The sequence below is a fragment of the Ranitomeya imitator genome, chromosome 7, assembly GCF_032444005.1.
Source record: "Ranitomeya imitator isolate aRanImi1 chromosome 7, aRanImi1.pri, whole genome shotgun sequence".
Lineage (NCBI taxonomy): Eukaryota > Metazoa > Chordata > Amphibia > Anura > Dendrobatidae > Ranitomeya > Ranitomeya imitator.
The window spans coordinates 60971955-60996516 of NC_091288.1; the positions used below are offsets into that span (position 1 = coordinate 60971955).

The following is a 24562-nucleotide window of genomic DNA, read 5'->3' on the forward strand; positions in this document are numbered from 1 at the left end:
GAAAATGAAGACATCAGTAACATGGCCAGGGTTTTCAATAGCATAACAGATGGGATGTAACAAACCGGAGCAGGGGTGACATGATAAGAATCAAGGTACAAAATGAAAGATTCAGACATAACCCTAATCCAAGAACAAAGCCGAAGTCAAGGTCAGAATCAAGATCTGCAATCAGAAATAGAGTCAATAATACAGTAACAAATTGCCGTAAGCCACTGTCCACGACAGGCGATGACATCTTTAGGCATTGATTATCTTGGCAGCGTCACACCTCCATGTAGACATAGAAGAACAGACCCAACAGGACTACAGCCGAAGACAGAAGCTATCACTGGAGTGAAAAAGGTATCCAGTTGCTTAGAACCTGGATGCAGTGGTTAGTAGGCCTTACAGACACCTGGCTGTGGTAACAGTGATCAGCGTTTAGTGTCCTTCGACCTTTTTGACAAGAAAAAAAATTGTTTGAATTCGACAGCCCTTTTAAGTACACCCAGACATGTAAATTTGCCAAAGATTCACTTTTATCAAAAAATGAAAGCTTACAACAACAAAAAAGAAATATAAATTATTTATATAGTCTGTCATTTCTCTTTGTCGTAAGATCCTATACACCAGATTCATAGTTACCTGCATTCTATGAACCATTGCCGAATCTGGTCTTGTAGAGTTTCCTTAATGTCTAAACCCTCTGTCTCTCGTATAGTGTCTTTTATCTGTACCAGGGCATGCTGGAAATCAGCTTCATACTGTTCTTGTAACCCAGACCGAAGGGATTCTGTGTTTTCAGCTAGCACCTTTGCCATGCTGGTTTTGTTGAAGTGTGCTGGTGGCACCTGGAAATACAAGAGTATAAAAAATTTATTGAGATTGGTTAATTCTGATGGATTACTAAGGATTCATCAAGACTGACAGTTTGTAAACCTGTCTTGATGAAGGCTGCGCTGGAGAAAGATGCGCCAAAGTCATCAACAGGCGTACACCACTTAATGAACTTGGAACATCTTTCATCAGCCTTGCACCATGGCAAGAAATGTACTCCGGTCAGAGGCTGAAGTACATTTTTATTGTAATTTATGACACTTTTTTGGAATATATTATAATTAATTTATCGTCCATACTCTGCCAAGACCCCTCTCAGTTAAGCTTCAATGGCGGTCCTTGCCCAAGAAGACCAAAAGACTCAACATTTTTGCACAATATGACTTGAGCGAAAATGTTGAAATATCTCAAGCAGTCTTACATTAGCAAAAAATGCTCGATGAATAAAGGATTATATAAGTCGTATATCCTAAAACAAGATTTAGGGCATGTATATAGCAATATCTATCACCTGTCCATATATACAGTATAATTGGTACCGTAGGTCTTCAGCATTAGGCTTCTTCATCAAATTAAACTTTTTTTTAAGTGAGCACTACAGGTTCAACTTGATTGTGTTGTATATATTTTTACTTATTATGTGACTATATAATTATATAGGACATATGCTTTTTAATATATCATTTGGAAATTACCAAAATCTATTTTGTCAGACTGATATAGTAAGTAACAATCAAGTCCGGTCCACTTTAATTCAATTAGCATAGAACAATAAAATATATTTTCTTTATGTGTCCTAAATATCAAATTCATACAACCCTAACTTATTACTTTTTCTTAAAGTGAAGTTCCATAGATGTATATATACATTGCAGATGCCAATGTCCCTTTAATGGTCCACAATGACTTCTCACAGGTGTAATATTGGACATTGTGGTTGCTACTGAACATAAAACGTAAAGCAAAATCACATCTATTCTGGGAGAAACCTAAACTGTCAGAGCTTGTGGCCTCCTGCCAAGTAACTCCGATACCGAGAACAGTGTGCAATGTGTGTGCAGCAATGAATACCCGAATGGCCGGTTGTAGAGAACTCCTACTTTCTAAGAGCGGCAACAATGGGTAATTATGTGCTACCACTATAAGACAAAGATTCCCATTGTGTGACTCTGAAAGGAGAGTGAAATTGTGATCTTTAGCAATAGAGATCAGTGGAGTTTACAAACTTACTAAAATGGTCTCAGGGGTCAAATTTGAGGAAAACTTTTGGAGTTCTTTTGGAACAGTTTATGGCATTTATAAAAAATTAGCGTGCAGCAAAAGTGGGACGGAGAAAACACAGAAAATGTGTGGAAGAAATGTCATAAAATGTTACATTTTGAAAAAAAATAGTAAATGTCAAAATGACCTATTTTTTTTTAAAGCCAATGACACATTGCATACAATTGTTTCACCAGCCGTTAATTGGTTTTCCAAAAGTAACTGCAAAACCTTTACAATACAAGCCCTACATGTAATTATTATAAGACTTCACCAACCTAGTGAAATTTATTAGTGGATAGATATCTTTAAGTAAGTATATTTGTCAGTTGTTACATATTATTTAAAAAAAAGGGAGAAGCAAGGGTATAACTATAATAGGGGCAATTGCACCCAGGCCCTTGAGAATAGAGGACTCCAAAATTCCCTTGGAACCATAAGAAAAGACTATTACTATTAACGACTTGTGTTGGTTGGGGACTCCATTGGAGATTTTGCATTTGGGCCCATATTCTTCAAGATACACTCCTGGGGAGCGGGGTCAGCTATGACATCGACTATTCGACTATTGTGATTGGTGGATTCTGTGTATAGAACTGTTTTGTGTCAATGTAATCCTGCCTCTGCTGATAAGGAAACTGCTGTAAACTCGCCCTATTAGGCCGGGGTCACACTTGCAAGTGCAATGCGAGAAACTCGGGCAAGTCTCTCGCCTCAATACCCGGCACTGCCGCCGGCACTCGGGACCGGAGTTTGCGGCTGCATGTATTTCTATGCAGCTGAACGCTCCGATAAAAATCGCTGGGGGCAGTGCCGGGTAATGAGGCAAGAGATTCTCGCGAGTTTCTCGCATTGCACTTCCAAGTGTGACCCCGGCCTTAGGACAAGAATTTTGAGTCTAAAAAAGCCCTGGCGGACAGTGTGAAAACTGTAAGATTACTAATTTTATTTTTGAATAAAGATTGTAATATAAATATAAAATGTCGGTTTTAGAGCTAAAGTGCCGAGGAGACTGAGAGGATGTGTCATCCACATGAAGCAAGCCTGAGGGTGGCATCACAAGAAGATGGGAGGTGCCGGATCAAGAAGAGGGACACCCCTCCCACCGGACCGCCCCACAGGTGAGTATAATAAAAGTTATTTTTCTTCTCTTGCAGATCGGATTGGTGGCTTGTATGCAGCATTGTAGAATGCTGTATATAAGCCCTGAAAGGTGATGGCTGTATTTTATATTGGCCAAATCTGCTGACAGGTTCCCTTTAAAAAGCTGATGCAAACCCTTTAAGTTCTAATCAACTAAATACAATAATTACATTGACTTTAGAATAAGTAAAAAGCAATTGACTTAATAGACAAGGCATTAAAGGGAATCTGTTACCGGATTTCTGCTACCTAATCTGAGAGTAGTATAATGTAAAGACAGAGACCCTGGTTCCAGTGATGTGTCACTTACTGGGTCGCTTGTGGCAGTTTATATAAAATCACTGTTTTATCAGCAGGAGATTATCACTAGAGGACTAGGACCTGCTACAATGTAGTCCTTCCTATTCATAAGCTCTGTATCACTTTGCACCCATCTCCGATTGGCATCTTTCTGCCTATTATTATTATTATTATTTATTCATCCATTCCATGGCGCGTTACATGTGAAAAAGGGTATACACAATAGAAACAAGTACAATACAAGTCACCGACTGATACAAGAGGACCCTGACAGCGAGGGCTCACAATCTACAAGGCATGGGTGAGGGTGCAGTAGGTGAGGGGAGAGCTAGTTGTGTAGCGATATAGTGGAGCTGCAGGTTCTAGGCTCAGGGTACAAAGTGTATGCACAGTGTACAAATCTGCCAATCAGTGATGTGGGCGGGGTTACACAGAGCTCAGCATTCAGAGAACTGCTAGATCTGCAGCAAAGAAAAGTTTTTAATCAAAACTGCATCACCCAGTAAAGTAAGTGACACATCACTGGAATCGGAGTTCTCTGCCCCTACATCATGCTGCTCTCAGGTAAAGTAACAAACACCTGCTGACAGATTCCCTTTAAGTAAAAAAAGGCCATGTAATCTTCTAATAAAATACACAAATATTACAGTTTTTCATTTGAAACCTCTCCCAGGCTCCTATAGTGTTTCACCATTCAGGATCATGGGCCTGTGCCAGAGACACCTGCTTGGCATGCACAATGTTTCATTGTCTGGGAGGAAAACTAATTAGCAGGCTGCAGTAGCAGGTTCATATCCCCTGGCCAAGAGTTAATTCCGACAGCCTCCTTGTGTTCCAAAGTTAGACAAGAGATCCCCAGCTTATCCTATGTGCCCTTCCCACCATTCAGTTCCAGGGCCACGTGTTATTTGTTAGGATCCCACGTAACATTCATCGCCATTGCTTTGTCAGTAGCTTCCTGACATGCAGCTGCTTAAGTGGTTGAAGGAAAATGATTGCGTTGCCCCCTCTTCCCTCCGAAATGGCAGCAAAGGAAAAAACACGAAATAATGAAACAAACAACCAGCGCACTGAAAAAAAACAAACCACTCAGAAATGAAGAGAAATAAACCAAACAATGGTCCGGGGGATGCCTGTGGCTTCATAGAATGTCAGTGCGTGCTGACTCTCTAATTCTGCGCAAATTCTTATTATCTACAATGGAAAAAAATGCTATTAAATAGTTTATTCAGCATTAAAAAAAAAGTGGAAAGTTGCTGCAACTTTTCACATTTTTTTTCTAATTCTTTTTACAGTTCTGCGCAAATTCTTCTTATCTACAATTAAGAAAATTTGCTATTAAATAGTAGTTTATTCAGCATTAAAAAAAGTGAAAAGTTGCAGTTTTTTCGCGCAACATGAGGTTGCACAAAAAATGTGACTTCTACCATTCTTGCCCCATATCTGTCAAAGTGGGGGTGGGGGCATTGTGACCCCATTTGTCAAATGTGTGGCATTCGCTAGACCCCAAATTTTACTCCAACAGAAGCTGAAATATGATTTGATGCTAGGCACACATAGCGGAACACTCCGCTACTGCTCCAAAATGCCCCTCATCCCCACCGGCAAGAGAATCGCCGATATTGACGAATCGCCCCAATGTCTTTTAGGGCAATTTTCATTTACTGGCAACGATCTTCCCATGTTCCTCTTTCCTAAAAAGCATTCTGACTACAAGAAAAGTACGGTAATAGAGTACTTGACAGATGAAGGGAAGCCTTTATATCTATGGTACTTTGGTATAACTACATTTAGGTTATGTTCACTTGACGTCTCTTTCAGGCGGATTCCGTCATGGAAACCGCCTGAAAAATCAGAATTGCTCAAGAAAACAGAAATAGCTAAAAAGACTAAACATATACAATACTATGATAAAATGAGTTGTTGTTTATATGTGCAGGCTTTTGATTGTTTTTTAGCTAGTTCAGGTTTCTAAAAATGTAAAGCATCTAAAAGAAGGAACATGTCCAGTCTTCTGGCGTTTTCCGTTCCGAAGATGCTCTGTACAATACAAGGCAATGGAAAAGCTCAAAAGACACTCGGAGGATGTCTGGATTTCTTTTAGAGCGATTTGCCATACTTATTTTTTGCCTAAAAAACTGCTATTGTTCAATGAAGTGGAAAAAAAAAACGACTGCAAAAATGACAAAAATAAAGACTTTACAAAAACGATGGGAAAAATACGACCAAAAAAATTACAGAAAAGATTCAGGAAAAAAAAAGTCAGTTTCCTGAAGAATCTTCTCCTCAAAAAACTTCCTTAGACCTGAGTTTTTTGCCTTCTAAGCCAAAACCAGGAATGGATGAAAAATACAGAAGTGGTGACGTTTTTCTATTATACTTTGCCTCGGATTGTTGCACTCCTGGTTTTGGCTTAGAAATACTGGGGTAAAATACTGATCAAATACTGAGCTTGTGAACATGACCTTAAGGTGGTTTCATGGACAGCTCGTTTTTAGAAAAAAATAATTTTTTGCAGCCTCAAGTGAACAGGGAAATATCAAACACTTTACAAACAGTACATTTTTTACACTTTGTTTTGCTGTGTTTCTGTGTTTTTCTTTTTTTACAGTGTTTAAAAAAAATTCTGCCTGCTTTAGATGTTGCATAATTTTCTAGCTCCGTTGATCATATATTGAGGACTGAAGACTGCCCTATTCAGTGTTCGGAAACATGTTGCCTAGAACGTTAATTTGATCAATTATTGGTATATAAAATCAGGCCTAAAGAGTAATAAAGCCACGAACATTCAGCCAGACCTGGAACAAAACCTTCTTGCAAAATATTGAGATTTATAGCACAAAGTGCTTGGAGGAACAATTAAGTAATAAATATTGTGTATTTTAATAGGTATTAATAAAAGTTACATTTTAACAATTAGCCACTTTTCTGTGTGATATTAGTGAAAACAGCCTTACCCTTACGCTTTTCTATGCAAAGTATACGATTAGATATCTAATGAAATGGCTATTTAATATGGAACCACATGATTCATTCCTCTCTCTAATGGCCTTCAGTTATCCAAGAAAAATAAGTATGAAACGGCTATATTTCTGCATATATACACCACGCTACCTGACATACTACAGTATCTCCACCAATTATGTTTGCTATATTTTTTACTTGCCAATGCATTATTTATTTTATTAGCATGAAATACAACAATACATTGGTTGCTATTTTCCAAGTGGATAAAAAGAAGCCAAAACTTAACAATTGTATATGTGCAAAATAGTAGGCAGCACACTATAGGAATATCAAAAAAGTGAACAAACTTAACTTGTCTTGTGTGCAAAACAGCAACATTTCAGTTCTGAGGGGCCTTGACAAAAGCTCTTTGGAGCTGAAATGTTATTTGCACACATGGAAAATTAAAAGTTTGTTGACTTTTTTTTTTTTTTTTACATTCCTATAGTGTGATGCCTGCTTTTTTGTACTTAACCTGCAGGCTGGAACCTAACATCATCTGTTAGCTTTCGCTTGTGTTGATAGATAGATACATATATAGATAGATATGGAGATATATGTATATATATATATATATATATATATATATATATATATATCTACTATATAATTGTCTAAGGGTCACTTCCGTCTTTCTGTCCTTCTGTCTGTGTGTCTTTCTTTCTGTCACGGATATTCATTGGTCGCGGCCTCTGTTTGCCATGGAATCCAAGTCGCTGATTGGTCGTGGCAAAACGCCCACGACCATTGCCACGACCAATCAACGACGGGCGCAGTCCAGTGGCAACATGGCCGCTCCTTCCTCCCCGCAGTCAGTGCCCGCTCCATAGTCCCCTCCAGTCAGCGCTCACACAGGGTTAATGGCAGTGCTAACAGACCGCGTTATGCCGCAGTGTAACGCACTCCATTAACGCTGCTATTAACCCTGTGTGACCAACTTTTTTACTATTGATGCTGCCTATGCAGCCTCAATAGTATAAAGATCTAATGTTAAAAATAATAAAAAAAATAAAAAATCATCATATACTCACATTCCGGTGCCTTTCCTGCTCCTCGTGACGCTCCGGTAACCGCTCCATGCAAGCAGCAGGTGCCGGTGGCAAGGATGGTATGCGACAAGGACCTGCCATGACGTCACGGTCATGTAACCGCGATGTCATCACAGGTCCTGTGAGAAAGACCTGCCATGACGTCATGGTCATGTGACCGTGACGTCATCAAAGGTCCTGCGCCCATACCAACCCTGGGACCGGAAGCTGCCGCGTGCACCGCACACAGGGCCAGGACTTCAACGGAGGGTGAGTATATATTTATTTTTTATTTTAAGTCTGTATACTACATGGCTCTGTACTGCATACTCCGTCGCTGTGTAATATACTACGTGGCTGGGCAATATACTACGTGACTGGGCAATATACTAAGTGGCTGGGCAATATACTACGTCACTGGGCAATATACTATGTGGCTGGGCAATATACTACGTGACTGGGCAATATACTACGTGGCTGGGCAATATACTATGTGGCTGGGCAATATACTACATGGCGACGTAGTATACTGCCCAGTCACGTAGTATATTGCCCAGCTACGTAGTATATTGCCCAGCCGCGTATGTCACAGGTTAGAAAATAAAAAATAAACATATACTCACCTTCCGAGGGAGCCCTTGTTGTCATGTCGCCTGTGTGCAGTGCACTCGGCAGCTTCCGTTCCCAGGGTTGGTAGCACAGGACCCGTGATGATGTCACAGTCACATGACCGTGACGTCATGGCAGGTCCTTGTCGCATACCATCCTTGCCACCGGAACCTGCCGCTTGCATGGAGCGGTTACTGGAGCGTCGCGAGGAGCGGGATAGGTGGCGGAAGGTGAGTATATAATGATTTTTTATTTTTTTATTATTTTTAACATTAGATCCTTTTACTATTGAGGCTGCATAGACAGCATCAATAGTAAAAACTTGGTCACACAGGGTTAATAGCGGCAGTAACGGAGTGAGTTACTCGCGGCATAACGCGGTCCGTTACCGCTGGCATTAACCCTGTGTGAGCGGTGACTGCGAGGAGTATGGAGCCAGCGCTGGGCACTGACTGCAGGGGAGTAGGGATGGACTGGCAGCTGGCGAGACCAAAATTTGCGACTTTAATTCCATGACAGACAGAGGCCTCGACCAATGAATATCCGTGACAGAAGGATAGACAGAAGGACAGAAAGACGGAAGTGACCCATAGACAATTATATAGTAGATAATTTTTACTTGCCAATGTATTATTTATTTTATTAGCATGATATACAATAATACATTGGTTGCTATTTTCCAAGTGGATAAAAAGAAGCCAAAACTTAACAAAAAACAATGTAGTCAGAAATTGCTACATTCCTTCCGCAATCATCAACATTACAGTATATAACACACCCAGATTTGGATATAACATAGTTTAGTTTAGTTTGTTTTTAATGCAGATTTTCCAGAAAGCTTAAGGATTATTAAAAGAACCATATGGAGGTAATATAGTATACAAAGAAAACAGCATCCGGCAAGTAATAAAATGGAAAAATTGGGAAAATTACTATTATTTACTTTGTGTCTCTGGTACACTAATATGGAAAAATATGATCAAATAAAAGGAAAATATCCGAGGAAGTTTTATTTTCTGGGCTGGTATCCAATTCAAATCCCATTGATATCAGTTTGCAATGTTTGGAAAAGGAAACGAGTCTGAAAAATACCCAGATAAAGTGATAAAGTGTCACTTAGTGTTTAGTATTGTGGTCTTGCAGCATTTCGAAATGAATTCTGATCAATGCAATCTATGCATAAAGTCTGCAACTTCTTCTAATACTCATCTGGGCTTTGTATCACACAAAATAAACATGTTAAGGTGTTTTGGCACCACAGTAAGTATATGACGTATCTTATGGATCAAAATGCAGCCCATGGGACTCCTATTACCTCCATTGTTAGAATGTAATTTTGCAAAGAATAATCTAGAAGAGACATAACCTCATAATTGTATGGTTAGGTAGGGGTCCCAGTGATTTACTCTCACTAGTTTGTAAAATTGAAAATGATTTGGGATGAGTTGCAGTTTTTCGTAAACACCAGGGCAGGAGTGGTGCTTTGTGCTATGAGAAATTTTGCGTTCATTGAAGATTTTAGTCCTTTGTCCCAAATGGTAGGCATAAAAGTAGACTTGGTAGACCATTGGTAGACCATTGGTAGACCAAAGGTCTACCGCACGCAGATTTGCTTTAGACATTACTGAACTGAAAAGGGCTGTTACGGACTCAAGCACATGGTTTTCTTGTGAGGTTTTTACAAATATATATATACATCTGTCTATTTATATAGATATATGGGCAGCATGGTGGTTAGCCTTGCAGCGCTGGGGTCCTGGGTTCAAATCCCACCAAGGACAACATCTGTAATGAGTTTGTATGTTCTCCCCGTGTTTGTATGTGTTTTCTCCAGGTTCACCGGTTTTCTACCACACTCCAAGGACATACTGATAGGGAATTTACATTGTGAGCCAAAATGGGGACCGTGATGATAATGTCTGTAAAGCACCATATAAGCAAAGCATAATAAAAAAATGTATACACAAGCTTTGGTGGGATTGTCCAGTATAGAAAAAGGACTTTCATGTACTCGATTAGTGAATTCATACTTAATCTTGGGGAGTGTTCTTTTCAGGATTCCAATTTCTTGGCCAGAGTTGAGGGCAGTCTCAAGGGTTGGACTAGAGGAGCAACCTTGTCCTGTGTTACACATCCACACTAAAGTTTGCATAATTTATTGAAAAGTTCTAAAATAACATAGTATCTATGTCAGCTGCAACACATTTTAAATGCAACCAGCGTTGTCAGAGCACTGTGGGTCTTACTCACTGGTTTTGGTGGTCAGGGGTACATCAGGATGTTCAAGAGTATGTAGCCGCCTGTAGACTCTGTGAATGTTCTAGAACATCTCATACTAGTGTCTGTCTGGGTAGCTCCAACCATTGGTGATTCCCAGGAGAACTTGGACTCATTTATCACTCAATTGTATCACTGATCTTCCCGTGTTAGCGGGTAATACTGTAATTTTGGTGGTGGTGGACAGATTCAGTAAAATGTCATATTTCATTGCACTACTCACTTTACCTAATGCCAAGAACTTGGAGCAAATTTTGCCAATATTGTTTCTGATCAGGGGGTGCAGTTTATTTCCAAATTTTAGTGGGCATTTTGCACTTCTTTGAGGATTCATCTGTCATTCTCTTCAGCATTTCACCTGCAGTCTAATGGGCAAACTTAAGATGTTAATCAGAATCTTGAGACTTATCTTAGTGGTTTTGTGTCTGAAAATCTGGAGGTTTGGGTTACCTACTTACCTCTAGCTGAATTCATGGTAAATAATCATTGTCATGAGTCTACTGGTAAGCCCCATTCTTCGGGGCATATGGGTTTCAACTTCTGTTCAGCTCGTTTAATAGGAATTGTTCTTCAGGAGTACCTGAAGAAGATCGGTTTTCATCATCAATTACAAATGTGTGGCAAGGAGTTCTTGGTAATTTGAGGAAGATGAGGTCCAAAATGTAAGAAGCTGATCAGAGATGTTTGGTGTTTCCAGACCTGTGTGTTGGTGACTTGTTGTGGTTGTTCTCAAGGAAGATTAAGTTAAAGGTTCCCTCATGGAAACTGGGTCCCATATTCATCGGTACTACCGCCATCTCTAGTCATTGTGGATGGAAATTTAGAATTTCAAATAGCTAAGATCGTTGATTCTTGCTTAGTTTGTCAGTGACTTCAGTATGTGGTAGAGTGGAAGGGATACGGTCCCGAAGAGAGAATATGGGTACCAGCATCTGATGTCCATGTTGCCAAGTTGACCCAGTTTTTTCATGTGGCACACCTTGATAAACCCGGTTCTGAGGTTCTGGAGGTCCATCACAGAAGTGGGGTACTATCACAGGCTATCAAGTACTATCAAGAACTTCACCTTCATATTAAATGGTTCAGGATTATTTTAGCAGTGTAGAGGTTAAACTGCTCAGTTTAGAATTCTTGGAAGCTTTCCAGCATTAAGCCTCTCAGTTTTTCACTGTTGGCCACTCCCCTATCCTATATATTCTGGGCAATGGCAAGCACTTATTGCCAGAGCTAGCTTCATGCTGCATGGTTTAGGAGATGGTGGTTTGTTGTTGTTGTTTGAGAAGGCATTTTGGTGGATTTATCTGAGACTGTTGCTAGGTTTTGGTTGTGTGCTAATCCTCCTCCTTCTTCTACTTTGGGTTTACCCCATCTTTCACTCCCTGGTGTTTACCTCTGTTGTTTGTGTGAATATATTTGTATGATTAGCATTTTCCTTTATCCCTGTTTGTATTACCTTGTTAGTCTGGTTGGTGGATTACAGTACACTACTTCTCCCTTCTTCCCTGGATGTGGGAAGGGTACAGAATGAAGGTGGATTTAGGAGCTAAGGCAAGGTACATGGCCCTGGCGTCTTCACCATCAGAAGTAATCTGAGGAACAGGGCAAGTTAGGGTGCCCATAGCGTTAAGGACAGGGAAGGATCCCAGGGTCTTTGGACACCTGACAACAGAGTCATGACAGATCATTTTTAAGTATAAACAACCAAATTTCATCAACAATATACCATATTTTATCATATTTTATCACAAATCCTTTTCTGCATTAAAGCCAACAACTATTGTCATGATCATTTGGTTGTTTAAGAATGGCAGCAATAATTGGAAACGTAAATTATTCTACTAGTACTGGCACATTGTACACAAGTGAAATGTGAATATAGGAAAATTACTTTTTCTTTTCTGAAAATTAACACCCTTTCTCAGAATATATTACAACACCATTCCATTGCATGATTCCCTTCCAAAAATATCTTGCACTCATTTAAAAATGTTTCCTCTTTGGGAATCAATTTCTCTTCCAGTCAAATGGATGATCATATTCCACTAGGTATGAGGGTGGTCTGACCATAACACAACACAGGACGTCCAAGAGCTCACAGTTTGTTCATGGTATGTGGTTTTCAATCTAAACCAACGTGTGAATTGCAACAGATTTGTGTTTCAATATGTAGTGTTAAATAAGTTTATAGTCTACTGCTTTACTATTATGCCTTCCACTATTTAAAATGCTTAGTTATGACCCCATGCCGGTGGTTTGGGATTATGGAGTCTGCCAGAAGATTTGTGAGTTTTGAACCCTTTTTTCATAAGAACTAGTGATATGGGCTTCACAATGAAAAAATGAAAAACATATATCAAATTTTTATCTTGAAATCATGCCATGGAAGGCCCTAGAGACATAAAGTTTGTAAGGTTTTCTCATGAACAAGGATTCAGCTTTCAGGAACTTTGTAAGATGTTTCACCCAAACCTCGCAAATTCAAAGTGAATCCTTAATACTAGTTAGTCAATGGTTTATGTAATGTTTTAGCTGGCTCAGACATTCTTCAGTCCAATCTGCCTCCTCTTCTTGGCCATTTTTCAATGTTTTCATCGGTATGTGTTGACTTAAGTGAAATACATTCAGATTGAAGACTGCATGATGTATGTTTTGTAACAAGATATACCCCATCCTGTACATTTTCCCCGTCACATTTAACACTTCCTATATGTTATGAATCTTCATCATGAGAACGATGAATTTGGCACATCATATTGCTTCAGGCAATGTAATAAAAATGACCTTCTCTCTGTGAATGTTACTAGTATTACAATGTCTATTACACCAGATCAGTAAATGGCCCATAATGTGCATATGGTATATATGCCATAAAATGAATGAAGCAAGTCAAGGAGATTACCTAGCAATCATTAAAGTAAAGGGAATCAACATGGTTGCCAGAAGTAATTTACATTTATGGAAGTAACTCATCAAGACCCGGAAACATAGATTTATATGTTCTTCAGATACCGGTTTGTCTTTATTTTATTGCTCTTAAATTCCTTCCATATTGTGCCTAATCTATATAGATGAGGCTTGTTTAAATACAATCAACTATGTGAAAACCAATGTGCATTAGTATACGCAAACTATCTATCAAGTGAAATGTGCAGGTCATGGAATGCGTTCATCTAAATAGCAAATACCAGAAGAAAACCTGCTCATTATTTCAGCTTCTGGATGACTGTTCTAAAGGCTTTTAATAACTGAAATTGTATACAAGGTTACTCCCAGTATCTGTTATTTGATTGCTCTAGAAGTCAGAGGTTAAAGAGAAAATGGCAATTATTGCACATATGGTACAAAGAAATATATGTAGAAAGTGAGCAAATGTCATGATACCAAAAGTTAACGAACGCATGCAGATCCTTAAGATAAGAAATGTTCTCCCTAACTACGGTAGCTCCTGATAAAAATCGAAGTCAGACAAATGGTAATGTAAATTAATCTTTATAAGAAAATATCTTTAAATAAAACCATTCTACTTAATATTTGTAACCGGTGTCTTAACATAACATGAAAATATTGCAATTGTATTAATATGACATATGGATTATGCACAATGCTGACAAAATTGCATCTGAAAACTGCCCGCTCAAACCAATGCGTTTTCAATCTTTTTTGATTGACGGTGATTGCATTATAGTTTCTGATCAGCCAACTGAAGTAAGAGACATGGAATATCTTGAGAAAATTGTATTTATCAATTGTGGCATATAATAGTGAATAGTCAATTATTGAAGTTCATGGGCATAGGAAAACCAAAAGTAGTGGATAGTTCCTACAGTGACCCAAGGAAAGACAACTGGCTATAGGGTTCTATGATGCTTGTGAGAAGCAAAGGCTTGCCCATCTGTTCCTATCCCACCGAAGAGCACAAATGTTTGATAAAGTTAATGCTGGGTATGAAAAAAAGTGTAAAAAAATGCTATGTTTGGTTGGCACTGCGTAACTGCAGAATGGTCAGACTCCTCTTTATGGCCAGAATCATCAACAATGGCACATAAGCGTCAGAATTGGACCCTTGAGCATTGGAAAAAGATGGTCTAGTCTACTGAATTGCATTATGTGGACCTCTGGGTGCTGTAGAGATTCACGCTCTCGGATAGGCATTAGGTAGCATTCATGCAGGGAACACAGTTTGGTCCAAACATGTGAAGTTTTATCCCTTTCATAAAACTCAAAGGGATTCAAGACCAAAATGGCCTTTCTGGACTCAAAGTTATAATGGCAACTAAACAGTTAATTCAGCAGGCACATACATGCGCCAGTCATCCTCACCCGAATAGATTACAGTCCTTTCTACCGGAGCAAACATTAAACATAGCAGAGGTACGATATCAACCATGATCTCCAGCAGCTTCCATCATCAAATAGAAGTAATCATCCGCATGCACATTTACAATGAACAGGCTGCAGCTTCCGCATATTTCTCTGCAGCTCCAGCCCACAGACTGCTCAGCTTCCCTAACTGACACATGCAGTCTCCATTCAGAGACTCTGGCATGTCTCTTTCCCAGCTAGAGCTCACATTTTGGCTGGTCACTCACCAGCTTCAACACAATACACTCAGCTTCATTCAGCTAACTGACACAGGATAAACACCTTTCCTGGCTCATAGTTAAAGCTAACAATGTGCTTCTAATAAAGACCTTTAGTGCTAGGATTTATCCCAGACTTACCTGGCTTTGTCACAGTGCATATGCATCACTTATCTGGGGAAGAAATTACACCAGGATCTACTACTACAGGAAGAATGAAAGCCAGAAGAGGCTGTAAAATTCTCTAGGAAACCTTTGATCTTGGCATTGATTTGAATGGCACTTGAGATGTACCACCTAATAAACATTGTTCCTGGCCAATTACACCATTGACTGACAACAATATTGCCTAATGGAAGTTATCTTTTGATGATGTGCCCTACCACACTCTCATTGTGAGTAATTCTTGCACACAGTTCATGGTATTGATTTCTTCTTCAAATTCCCTAGATCACAACTGAATCTCTGTGGAAAGTCCGATCTATGGAGACCCCACCTTGCAAATTACATGACTTAGATGATCTGCTACCTCGTCTTGTTGTCAGATATTACAGAACATTGTATTGTGGAATTTAAGCCTTGACAGGTCATAGCTGTTTCTAAGGAAAAATGCGGGACCTTCATGCTGCTGCTCGAAACTTGTCTTGGATGCCGAGGTGACGTCAAGTCGACAGTGCGCATCACTGCTGTAGCCGACTACTGAGCTCAATAGCTGTGCCAAGGTAGATGGAAGGTGTTTAGAAAGTTTCTTAAAACTGGAAAACCCATCTAAAGCAAATCTTCTGTTAAAAACATAGTTTACCATGTGTCTTGTAGGTTTCTATATGAAAAAGTATAAGGTAAGCTATGCATAGGTAATCGCATAGCAACAATTTATAAAAACACAAGATAACAACTATAAAATCTTCTAAGTCATTACATCTAGTCCAGACTTCTGGATAACATGGCTATTGCCAACCAATCCTGCTCAACACTGTCTGTAGTGAGCAGTTCTCTAGTTTGTGTGATTCTTATGCAGCGCCCCTGAGATCTGGTCGTTGCAGTATGACGCTCTGCCACTAAGGGGAGTGATGGTACGTCTGATGGCACTAAAGGAATTCTCCTGACCAGGTATCACTAGAACACATTACACTTCACACTCCGGCCACTAGGGGGAGAAAAAGGCTTTATTTTTTGGTCCACTCCTCACACTGGTAAAACTAGGGGTTGGGGAGGAAGTTAGTCAGAAGCTGACTGGGTTGGATTCGGGCAACATCCCGTGGCAGGGGGTGTTGCAGGGAGAAGACACAGGGGGGCCCCTGTCAGGCGTGGGAACCTGGCAGGTGCCTAGTGAACAGAACAGAACGGTATCCTAAGAAAGAGACACAAAGGGAAGGATATTGTGGAACAGTGTAAACGAGATCAAGCACAAAGGAGAGCCAGTAGGAGTCGTGCCGTGAGACCGAGGCAACATCCTACTGAGGCGCGTAGCCGGTGGCCGGAACACCGTGGGAGTAACTGACTTTAGGCCTTACTTCGAACTCCGCAGGACAGTTAATTATAGGTTGGCTGTCTACCTTAAATTTCCTAAGAAGACATAGGGGCAACAGTGGGAGAGGGGCGTCTCTAGGGTCCCGGAAGACGTCCAGGCCTTCCCGTCATACGGGTGCGTCCTAGCCAAAACATACTGGCGGACGAGAAACTAGCAACATCTGGAACTAAAGAAAAAGAGAGAGCTGTAGCGAACGACGAATGAGAACAGCAGTTGTGAGGACTGTTGTGAATTCTGTTGTCGGGCTCCCTCCTGTGGTCATGAATGGTACTTCGGCTGGTTCTGTCCATGGACTTCCTCTGGTGGGTGTTTCTGAGTTTCCTTCCACAGGTGACGAGGTTAATTCGTTAGCTGGCTGCTCTATTTAACTCCACTTAGATCTTTGCTCCATGCCACCTGTCAATGTTCCAGTATTGGTCTTGTTCACTCCTGGATCGTTCTTGTGACCCGTCTTCCCAGCAGAAGCTAAGTTCCTGCTTGTATTTTCCTTGGTTTGCTATTTTTCTGTCCAGCTTGCTATTTTTATTGTTGTCTTGCTTGCTGGAAGCTCTGGGACGCAGAGGGAGCGCCTCTGCACCGTGAGTCGGTGCGGAGGGTCTTTTGCGCCCTCTGCGTGGTCTTTTTGTAGGTTTTTGTGCTGACCGCAAAGCTACCTTTCCTATCCTCAGTCTGTTCAGTAAGTCGGGCCTCACTTTGCTAAATCTATTTCATCTCTGTGTTTGTATTTTCATCTTTACTCACAGTCATTATATGTGGGGGGCTGCCTTTTCCTTTGGGGGATTTCTCTGAGGCAAGGTAGGCTTTATTTTTCTATCTTCAGGGCTAGCTAGTTCCTTAGGCTGTGCCGAGTTGCATAGGGAGCGTTAGGCGCAATCCACGGCTATTTCTAGTGTGTTTGATAGGATTAGGGATTGCGGTCAGCAGAGTTCCCACGTCCCAGAGCTCGTCCTTTATTATCAGTAACTATCAGGTCATTCCGTGTGCTCTTAACCACCAGGTCCATTATTGTCCTGACCACCAGGTCATAACAGTACAGGTGGCCCAAAGTACTAATGCATCTCAATAGAGGGATAAGAGAAGTTCTGAGACCATTTTTTTTTCTTTGCACTGTGTTTTGTCTCTCTTTTCCCCTTTACCTCTGGGTGGTTCAGGACACAGGTGAAACATGGACATTCAAGGTCTGTCCTCTTGGATGGATGATCTCACTACAAGGGTACAATACATTCAAGATTTTGTGGTTCAGAATCCGATGTCAGAGCCTAGGATTCCAATTCCTGATTTGTTTTTTGGTGATAGATCTAAGTTCTTGAATTTCAAAAATAATTGTAAATTGTTTCTTGCCTTGAAACCTCGCTCCTCAGGTGACCCTGTTCAACAAGTAAAGATCATTATTTCTTTGTTACGTGATGACCCTCAAGACTGGGCATTTTCCCTTGCGCCAGGAGATCCGGCATTGCGTGATGTTGATGCGTTTTTCCTGGCGCTTGGATTGCTTTATGACGAACCTAATTCAGTGGATCAGGCAGAGAAAATCTTGCTGGCTCTGTGTCAGGGTCAGGATGAAGCGGAGATATATTGTCAGAAGTTTAGAAAGTGGTCTGTGCTCACTCAGTGGAATGAATGTGCCCTGGCAGCAATCTTCAGAAAGGGTCTCTCTGAAGCCCTTAAGGATGTCATGGTGGGATTTCCCATGCCTGCTGGTCTGAATGAGTCTATGTCTTTGGCCATTCAGATCGATCGACGCTTGTGTGAGCGTAAAGCTGTGCACCATTTGGCGGTACTATCCGAGCATGGGCCTGAGCCTATGCAATGTGATAGGACTTTGACCAGAGCTGAATGGCAAGAACACAGACGTCGGAATGGGCTATGTTTTTACTGTGGTGATTCCACTCATGTTATCTCCGATTGTCCTAAGCGCACTAAGCGGTTCGCTAGGTCTGCCACCATTGGTACGGTACAGTCTAAATTTCTTTTGTCCGTTACTCTGATCTGCTCTTTGTCATCCTATTCTGTTATGGCATTTGTGGATTCAGGCGTTGCCCTGAATTTGATGGACTTGGAGTTTGCCAGGCGCTGTGGTTTTTTCTTGGAGCCCTTGCAGTATCCTATTCCATTGAGAGGAATTGATGCTACGCCTTTGGCCAAGAATAAGCCTCAGTACTGGACCCAATTGACCATGTGCATGGCTCCTGCACATCAGGAGGATATCTGCTTTCTGGTGTTGCATAATCTGCATGATGTGGTCGTTTTGGGGTTGCCATGGCTACAGGTTCATAATCCAGTATTGGACTGGAAATCTATGTCTGTGTCCAGCTGGGGTTGCCAGGGGGTACATGGTGATGTTCCATTTTTGTCTATTTTGTCTTCCACTCCTTCTGAAGTTCCAGAGTTTTTGTCGGATTATCGGGATGTATTTGATGAGCCCAAAACCAGTGCCCTACCTCCTCATAGGGATTGCGATTGTGCAATTAATTTGATTCCTGGTAGTAAGTTTCCTAAGGGCCGATTGTTCAATTTATCTGTGCCAGAACACGCCGCTATGCGGAGTTATATAAAGGAATCCTTGGAGAAAGGCCATATTCGCCCGTCGTCATCACCGTTAGGAGCAGGGTTCTTTTTTGTGGCCAAGAAGGATGGTTCTTTGAGACCTTGTATTGATTACCGCCTTCTTAATAAAATTACAGTCAAATTTCAGTATCCTTTGCCGTTGCTGTCTGATTTGTTTGCTCGTATTAAGGGGGCTAGTTGGTTCACCAAGATAGATCTTCGAGGGGCGTATAATCTTGTGCGTATTTAACGGGGCAATGAATGGAAAACAGCATTTAATACGCCCGAGGGCCATTTTGAGTACCTGGTTATGCCATTCGGGCTTTCCAATGCTCCATCAGTATTTCAGTCCTTTATGCATGACATCTTCCGAGAGTACGTGCATAAATTCCTGATTGTGTATTTGGATGATATTTTGGTCTTTTCGGATGATTGGGAGTCACATGTGAAGCAGGTCAGAATGGTGTTCCAGGTCCTTCGTGCGAATTCCTTGTTTGTGAAGGGGTCAAAGTGTCTCTTTGGAGTTCAGAAGGTTTCATTTTTGGGGTTCACTTTTTCCCCTTCTACTATCGAGATGGACCCTGTTAAAATCCAGGCCATTTACGATTGGACTCAGCCGACATCTGTGAAGAGCCTGCAAAAGTTCCTGGGCTTTGCTAATTTTTATCGGCGCTTCATCGCTAATTTTTCTAGTGTTGCTAAACCGTTGACTGATTTGACCAAGAAGGGTGCTGATGTGGTCAATTGGTCTTCTGCAGCTGTAGAGGCTTTTCAGGAGTTGAAGTGTCGTTTTTCTTCTGCCCCTGTGTTGTGCCAGCCAGATGTTTTGCTCCCGTTTCAGGTTGAGGTTGATGCTTCTGAAATTGGAGCAGGGGCTGTTTTGTTGCAAAGAAGTTCTGATGGCTCGGTGATGAAGCCATGTGCTTTCTTTTCTAGAAAGTTTTCGCCTGCTGAGCGTAATTATGATGTTGGTAATCGAGAGTTGTTGGCCATGAAGTGGGCATTCGAGGAGTGGCGTCATTGGCTTGAAGGAGCCAAGCATCGCGTGGTGGTCTTGACAGATCACAAGAATTTGACTTATCTTGAGTCTGCCAAACGGTTGAATCCGAGACAGGCTCGATGGTCGTTATTTTTCTCCTGTTTTGATTTTGTGGTTTCGTACCTTCCGGGCTCTAAGAATGTGAAGGCTGATGCCCTGCCAAGGAGTTTTGTGCCTGACTCTCCGGGTGTTCCTGAGCGGCGGGTATTCTCAAAGAGGGGGTAATTTTGTCTGCCATCTCCCCTGATTTGCGGCGGGTGCTGCAAAAATTTCAGGCTGATAGACCTGACCGTTGCCCAGCGGAGAAACTGTTTGTCCCTGATAGATGGACTAGTAGAGTTATCTCTGAGATTCATTGTTCAGTGTTGGCTGGGCATCCTGGAATCTTTGGTACCAGAGATTTGGTGGCTAGATCCTTTTGGTGGCCGTCTTTGTCACGGGATGTGCGTTCTTTTGTGCAGTCCTGTGGGACTTGTGCTCGGGCTAAGCCCTGCTGTTCTCGTGCCAGTGGGTTGCTTTTGCCCTTGCCGGTCCCGAAGAGGCCCTGGACGCATATTTCTATGGATTTTATTTCGGATTTCCCCGTCTCTCAAAAGATGTCGGTCATTTGGGTGGTTTGTGATCGCTTTTCTAAGATGGTCCATTTGGTACCTTTGTCTAAATTGCCTTCCTCCTCTGATTTGGTGCCATTATTTTTCCAGCATGTGGTTCGTTTACATGGTATCCCGGAGAACATTGTTTCTGACAGAGGTTCCCAGTTTGTTTCGAGGTTTTGGCGATCCTTTTGTGCTAGGATGGGCATTGATTTGTCTTTTTCCTCGGCTTTCCATCCTCAGACAAATGGCCAAACCGAACGAACTAATCAAACTTTGGAAACATATCTGAGATGCTTTGTTTCTGCTGATCAGGATGATTGGGTGTCCTTTTTGCCGTTGGCTGAGTTTGCCCTTAATAATCGGGCCAGCTCGGCTACTTTGGTTTCACCGTTTTTCTGCAATTCTGGTTTCCATCCTCGTTTCTCTTCAGGGCAGGTTGAGTCTTCGGACTGTCCTGGTGTAGATACTGTGGTGGATAGGTTGCAGCAGATTTGGACTCATGTGGTGGACAATTTGACATTGTCCCAGGAGAAGGCTCAACATTTCGCTAACCGCCGGCGCTGTGTGGGTCCCCGACTTCGTGTTGGGGATTTGGTTTGGTTGTCGTCTCGTTATGTTCCTATTAAGGTTTCCTCTCCTAAGTTTAAGCCTCGTTTCATTGGTCCGTATAAGATTTCTGAGGTTATCAATCCTGTGTCATTTCGTTTGGCCCTTCCTGCTTCTTTTGCCATCCATAATGTGTTCCATAGGTTGTTATTGCGGAGATACGTGGCGCCTGTGGTTCCATCCGTTGATCCTCCTGCCCCGGTGTTGGTTGAGGGGGAGTTGGAGTATGTGGTGGAGATTTTGGATTCTCGTATTTCGAGACGGAAACTCCAGTACCTGGTCAAATGGAAGGGTTATGGTCAGGAAGATAATTCCTGGGTTTTTGCCTCTGATGTTCATGCTGCCGATCAGGTTCGTGCCTTTCATTTGGCTCATCCTGGTCGGCCTGGGGGCTCTGGTGAGGGTTCAGTGACCCCTCCTCAAGGGGGGGGTACTGTTGTGAACTCTGTTGTCGGGCTCCCTCCTGTGGTCATGAATGGTACTTCAGCTGGTTCTGTCCATGGACTTCCTCTGGTGGGTGTTTCTGAGTTTCCTTCCACAGGTGACAAGGTTAATTCGTTAGCTGGCTGCTCTATTTAACTCCACTTAGATCTTTGCTCCGTGCCACCTGTCAATGTTCCAGTATTGGTCTTGTTCACTCCTGGATCGTTCTTGTGACCTGTCTTCCCAGCAGAAGCTAAGTTCCTGCTTGTATTTTCTTTGGTTTGCTATTTTTCTGTCCAGCTTGCTATTTTTATTGTTGTCTTGCTTGCTGGAAGCTCTGGGATGCAGAGGGAGCGCCTCCGCACCGTGAGTCGGTGCGGAGGGTCTTTTGCGCCCTCTGCGTGGTCTTTTTGTAGGTTTTTGTGCTGACCACAAAGCTACCTTTCCTATCCTCAGTCTGTTCAGTAAGTCGGGCCTCACTTTGCTAAATCTATTTCATCTCTGTGTTTGTATTTTCATCTTTACTCACAGTCATTATATGTGGGGGGCTGCCTTTTCCTTTGGGGATTTTCTCTGAGGCAAGGTAGGCTTTATTTTTATATCTTCAGGGCTAGCTAGTTCCTTAGGCTGTGCCGAGTTGCATAGGGAGCGTTAGGCGCAATCCACGGCTATTTCTAGTGTGTTTGATAGGATTAGGGATTGCAGTCAGCAGAGTTCCCACGTCCCAGAGCTCGTCCTTTATTATCAGTAACTATGAGGTCATTCCATGTGCTCTTAACCACCAGGTCCATTATTGTCCTGACCACCAGGTCATAACAGAGGACTATTCCGAATGCTCAGCAGGGTAGAACTACAACACACAGACGCTAGTGGTAGGCAACGATTTCCATCTGCGAAGGAGACTCTGGAAGTGCCCATCGGACCGGCCGGTCTCTGATAGCCCTGTTAAGCGTGCTCTGGATTGAGGATCCTGAAGTCTTCAGTAAAGAGGTAAAGAGACTGCAACCTTGTGTCCTCGTTATTGCCTGCACCTCACACCATCACCATCCATCTTACTGGGAAGCCCTGGGGACATACTTCACCTGTAGGAAGGTATACCATTTGGCTGCCATTCCATCACCCCAGCGGACCCCACAGCAGAGTTGGTCACCCTGACCAAACACCACAGGTGGCGTCACGGACCCCTGACAGACAGCACCACCTTTATTGGACACCCCTTAGCAGGGTCGCGGACCGGGTCTAGCCACCGTGACAGCCTCAGAACCGAAGCAGAGAGGCCCGGTACCAAGAACGCGTGACCCTGTGTCTGGGGGCGATCCACTTACGACATGCAAACTGCTGCAAAATGTACAGCCCTCACTTCTCCTGTGCCTTAGATCTATTCATGTGGCTCTTCAGCATCTTGCTTACAATTTTGAATTAATTATAAAAAGGTAAAAAAATATAATACAGTGATATTAAAGCTACAAAGCTTCTTTTTCCTTTAAATCTACTATATAATTGTCTAAGGGTCACTTCCGTCTGTCTGTCTGTCTTTCTGTCTGTCTTTCTGTCACAGATATTCATTGGTCGCGGCCTCTGTCTGTCATGGAAATCCAAGTCGCTGATTGGTCGTGGCAAAACAACCACGACCAATCAGCGTCGGGCACAGTCAGATGGCAAATGGCCGCTCCTTCCTCCCTAGACGCAGTGCCCCCTCCATACCCCCCTTCAGTCAGCCCTCACACAGGGTTAATGCCAGCGTTAATGGACCGCGGTGTAATGCACTCCATTAACGCAGCTATTAACCCTGTGTGACCAACTTTTTACTATTGATGCTGCGTATGCAGCATCAATAGTAAAAATATCTACTGTTACAAATAATAATAATAAAAAAAATGTTATTCTCACCCTCTGACGTCGCCTGCTGTACTCAGCAGTGGAAGCGGCAGGTCCGGTGCCAAGGATGCTATGGGAGAAGGACCTGCCGTGACGCCATGGTCATGTGACCGCGACGTCATCACAGGTCCTGCGCTCATACAACCCTGGGACCGGAAGCTGCCGCGTGCACCGCACACAAGCGACAGGACTGCAAGGGGCTCTTCGGAAGGTGAGTATATGCTTATTTTTTATTTTAAGTCTTTTTTAACCTGTTACATACGTGGCTGGGCAATATACTACGTGGCTGGGCAATATAGTACGTGACTGGGCAATATACTACATGACTGGGCAATATACTACATGACTGGGCAATATACTACGTGACTGAGCAATATACTACATGGCTGGGCAATATACTACGTGACTGGGCAATATACTGCATGACTGGGCAATATACTACGTGACTGGGCAATATACAACGTGACTAGGCAATATACAACGTGGCTGGGCAATATACTACGTGGCTGGGCAATATACTACGTGACTGGGCAATATACTACGTGGCTGGGCAATATACTACATGACTGGGCAATATACTACGTGGCTGGGCAATATACTACGTGGCTGGGCAATATACTACGTGACTGGGCAATATAGTACGTGACTGAGCAATATACAACGTGACTGGGCAATATACTATGTGGCTGGGCAATATACTACGTGGCTGGGCAATATACTACGTGACTGGGCAATATACTACGTGACTGGGCAATATGCTACGTGACTGGGCAATATACTACGTGGCTGGGCAATATACTACGTGGCTGGGCAATATACTACGTAGCTGGGCAATATACTACGTGACTGGCCAATATACTACGTCACTGGGCAGTATACTATGTGTCTGTGCTGTATACTATGTGTCTGGGCAATATACT

At 42.2% G+C, this 24562-nt stretch overlaps 1 protein-coding gene across 1 annotated transcript in view; it reads right to left on the reverse strand.

Moving 5' to 3' along the window:
* The window catches only part of IQCA1 (IQ motif containing with AAA domain 1), a 250505-nt gene that overhangs the window by 141215 nt on the left and 84728 nt on the right, over nt 1-24562 (reverse strand). Inside the window, exon 6 of the mRNA XM_069733324.1 lies at nt 628-833. Coding sequence (XP_069589425.1) covers nt 628-833 — 206 coding nt within the window. The remainder of the gene's footprint in view (nt 1-627; nt 834-24562) is intronic.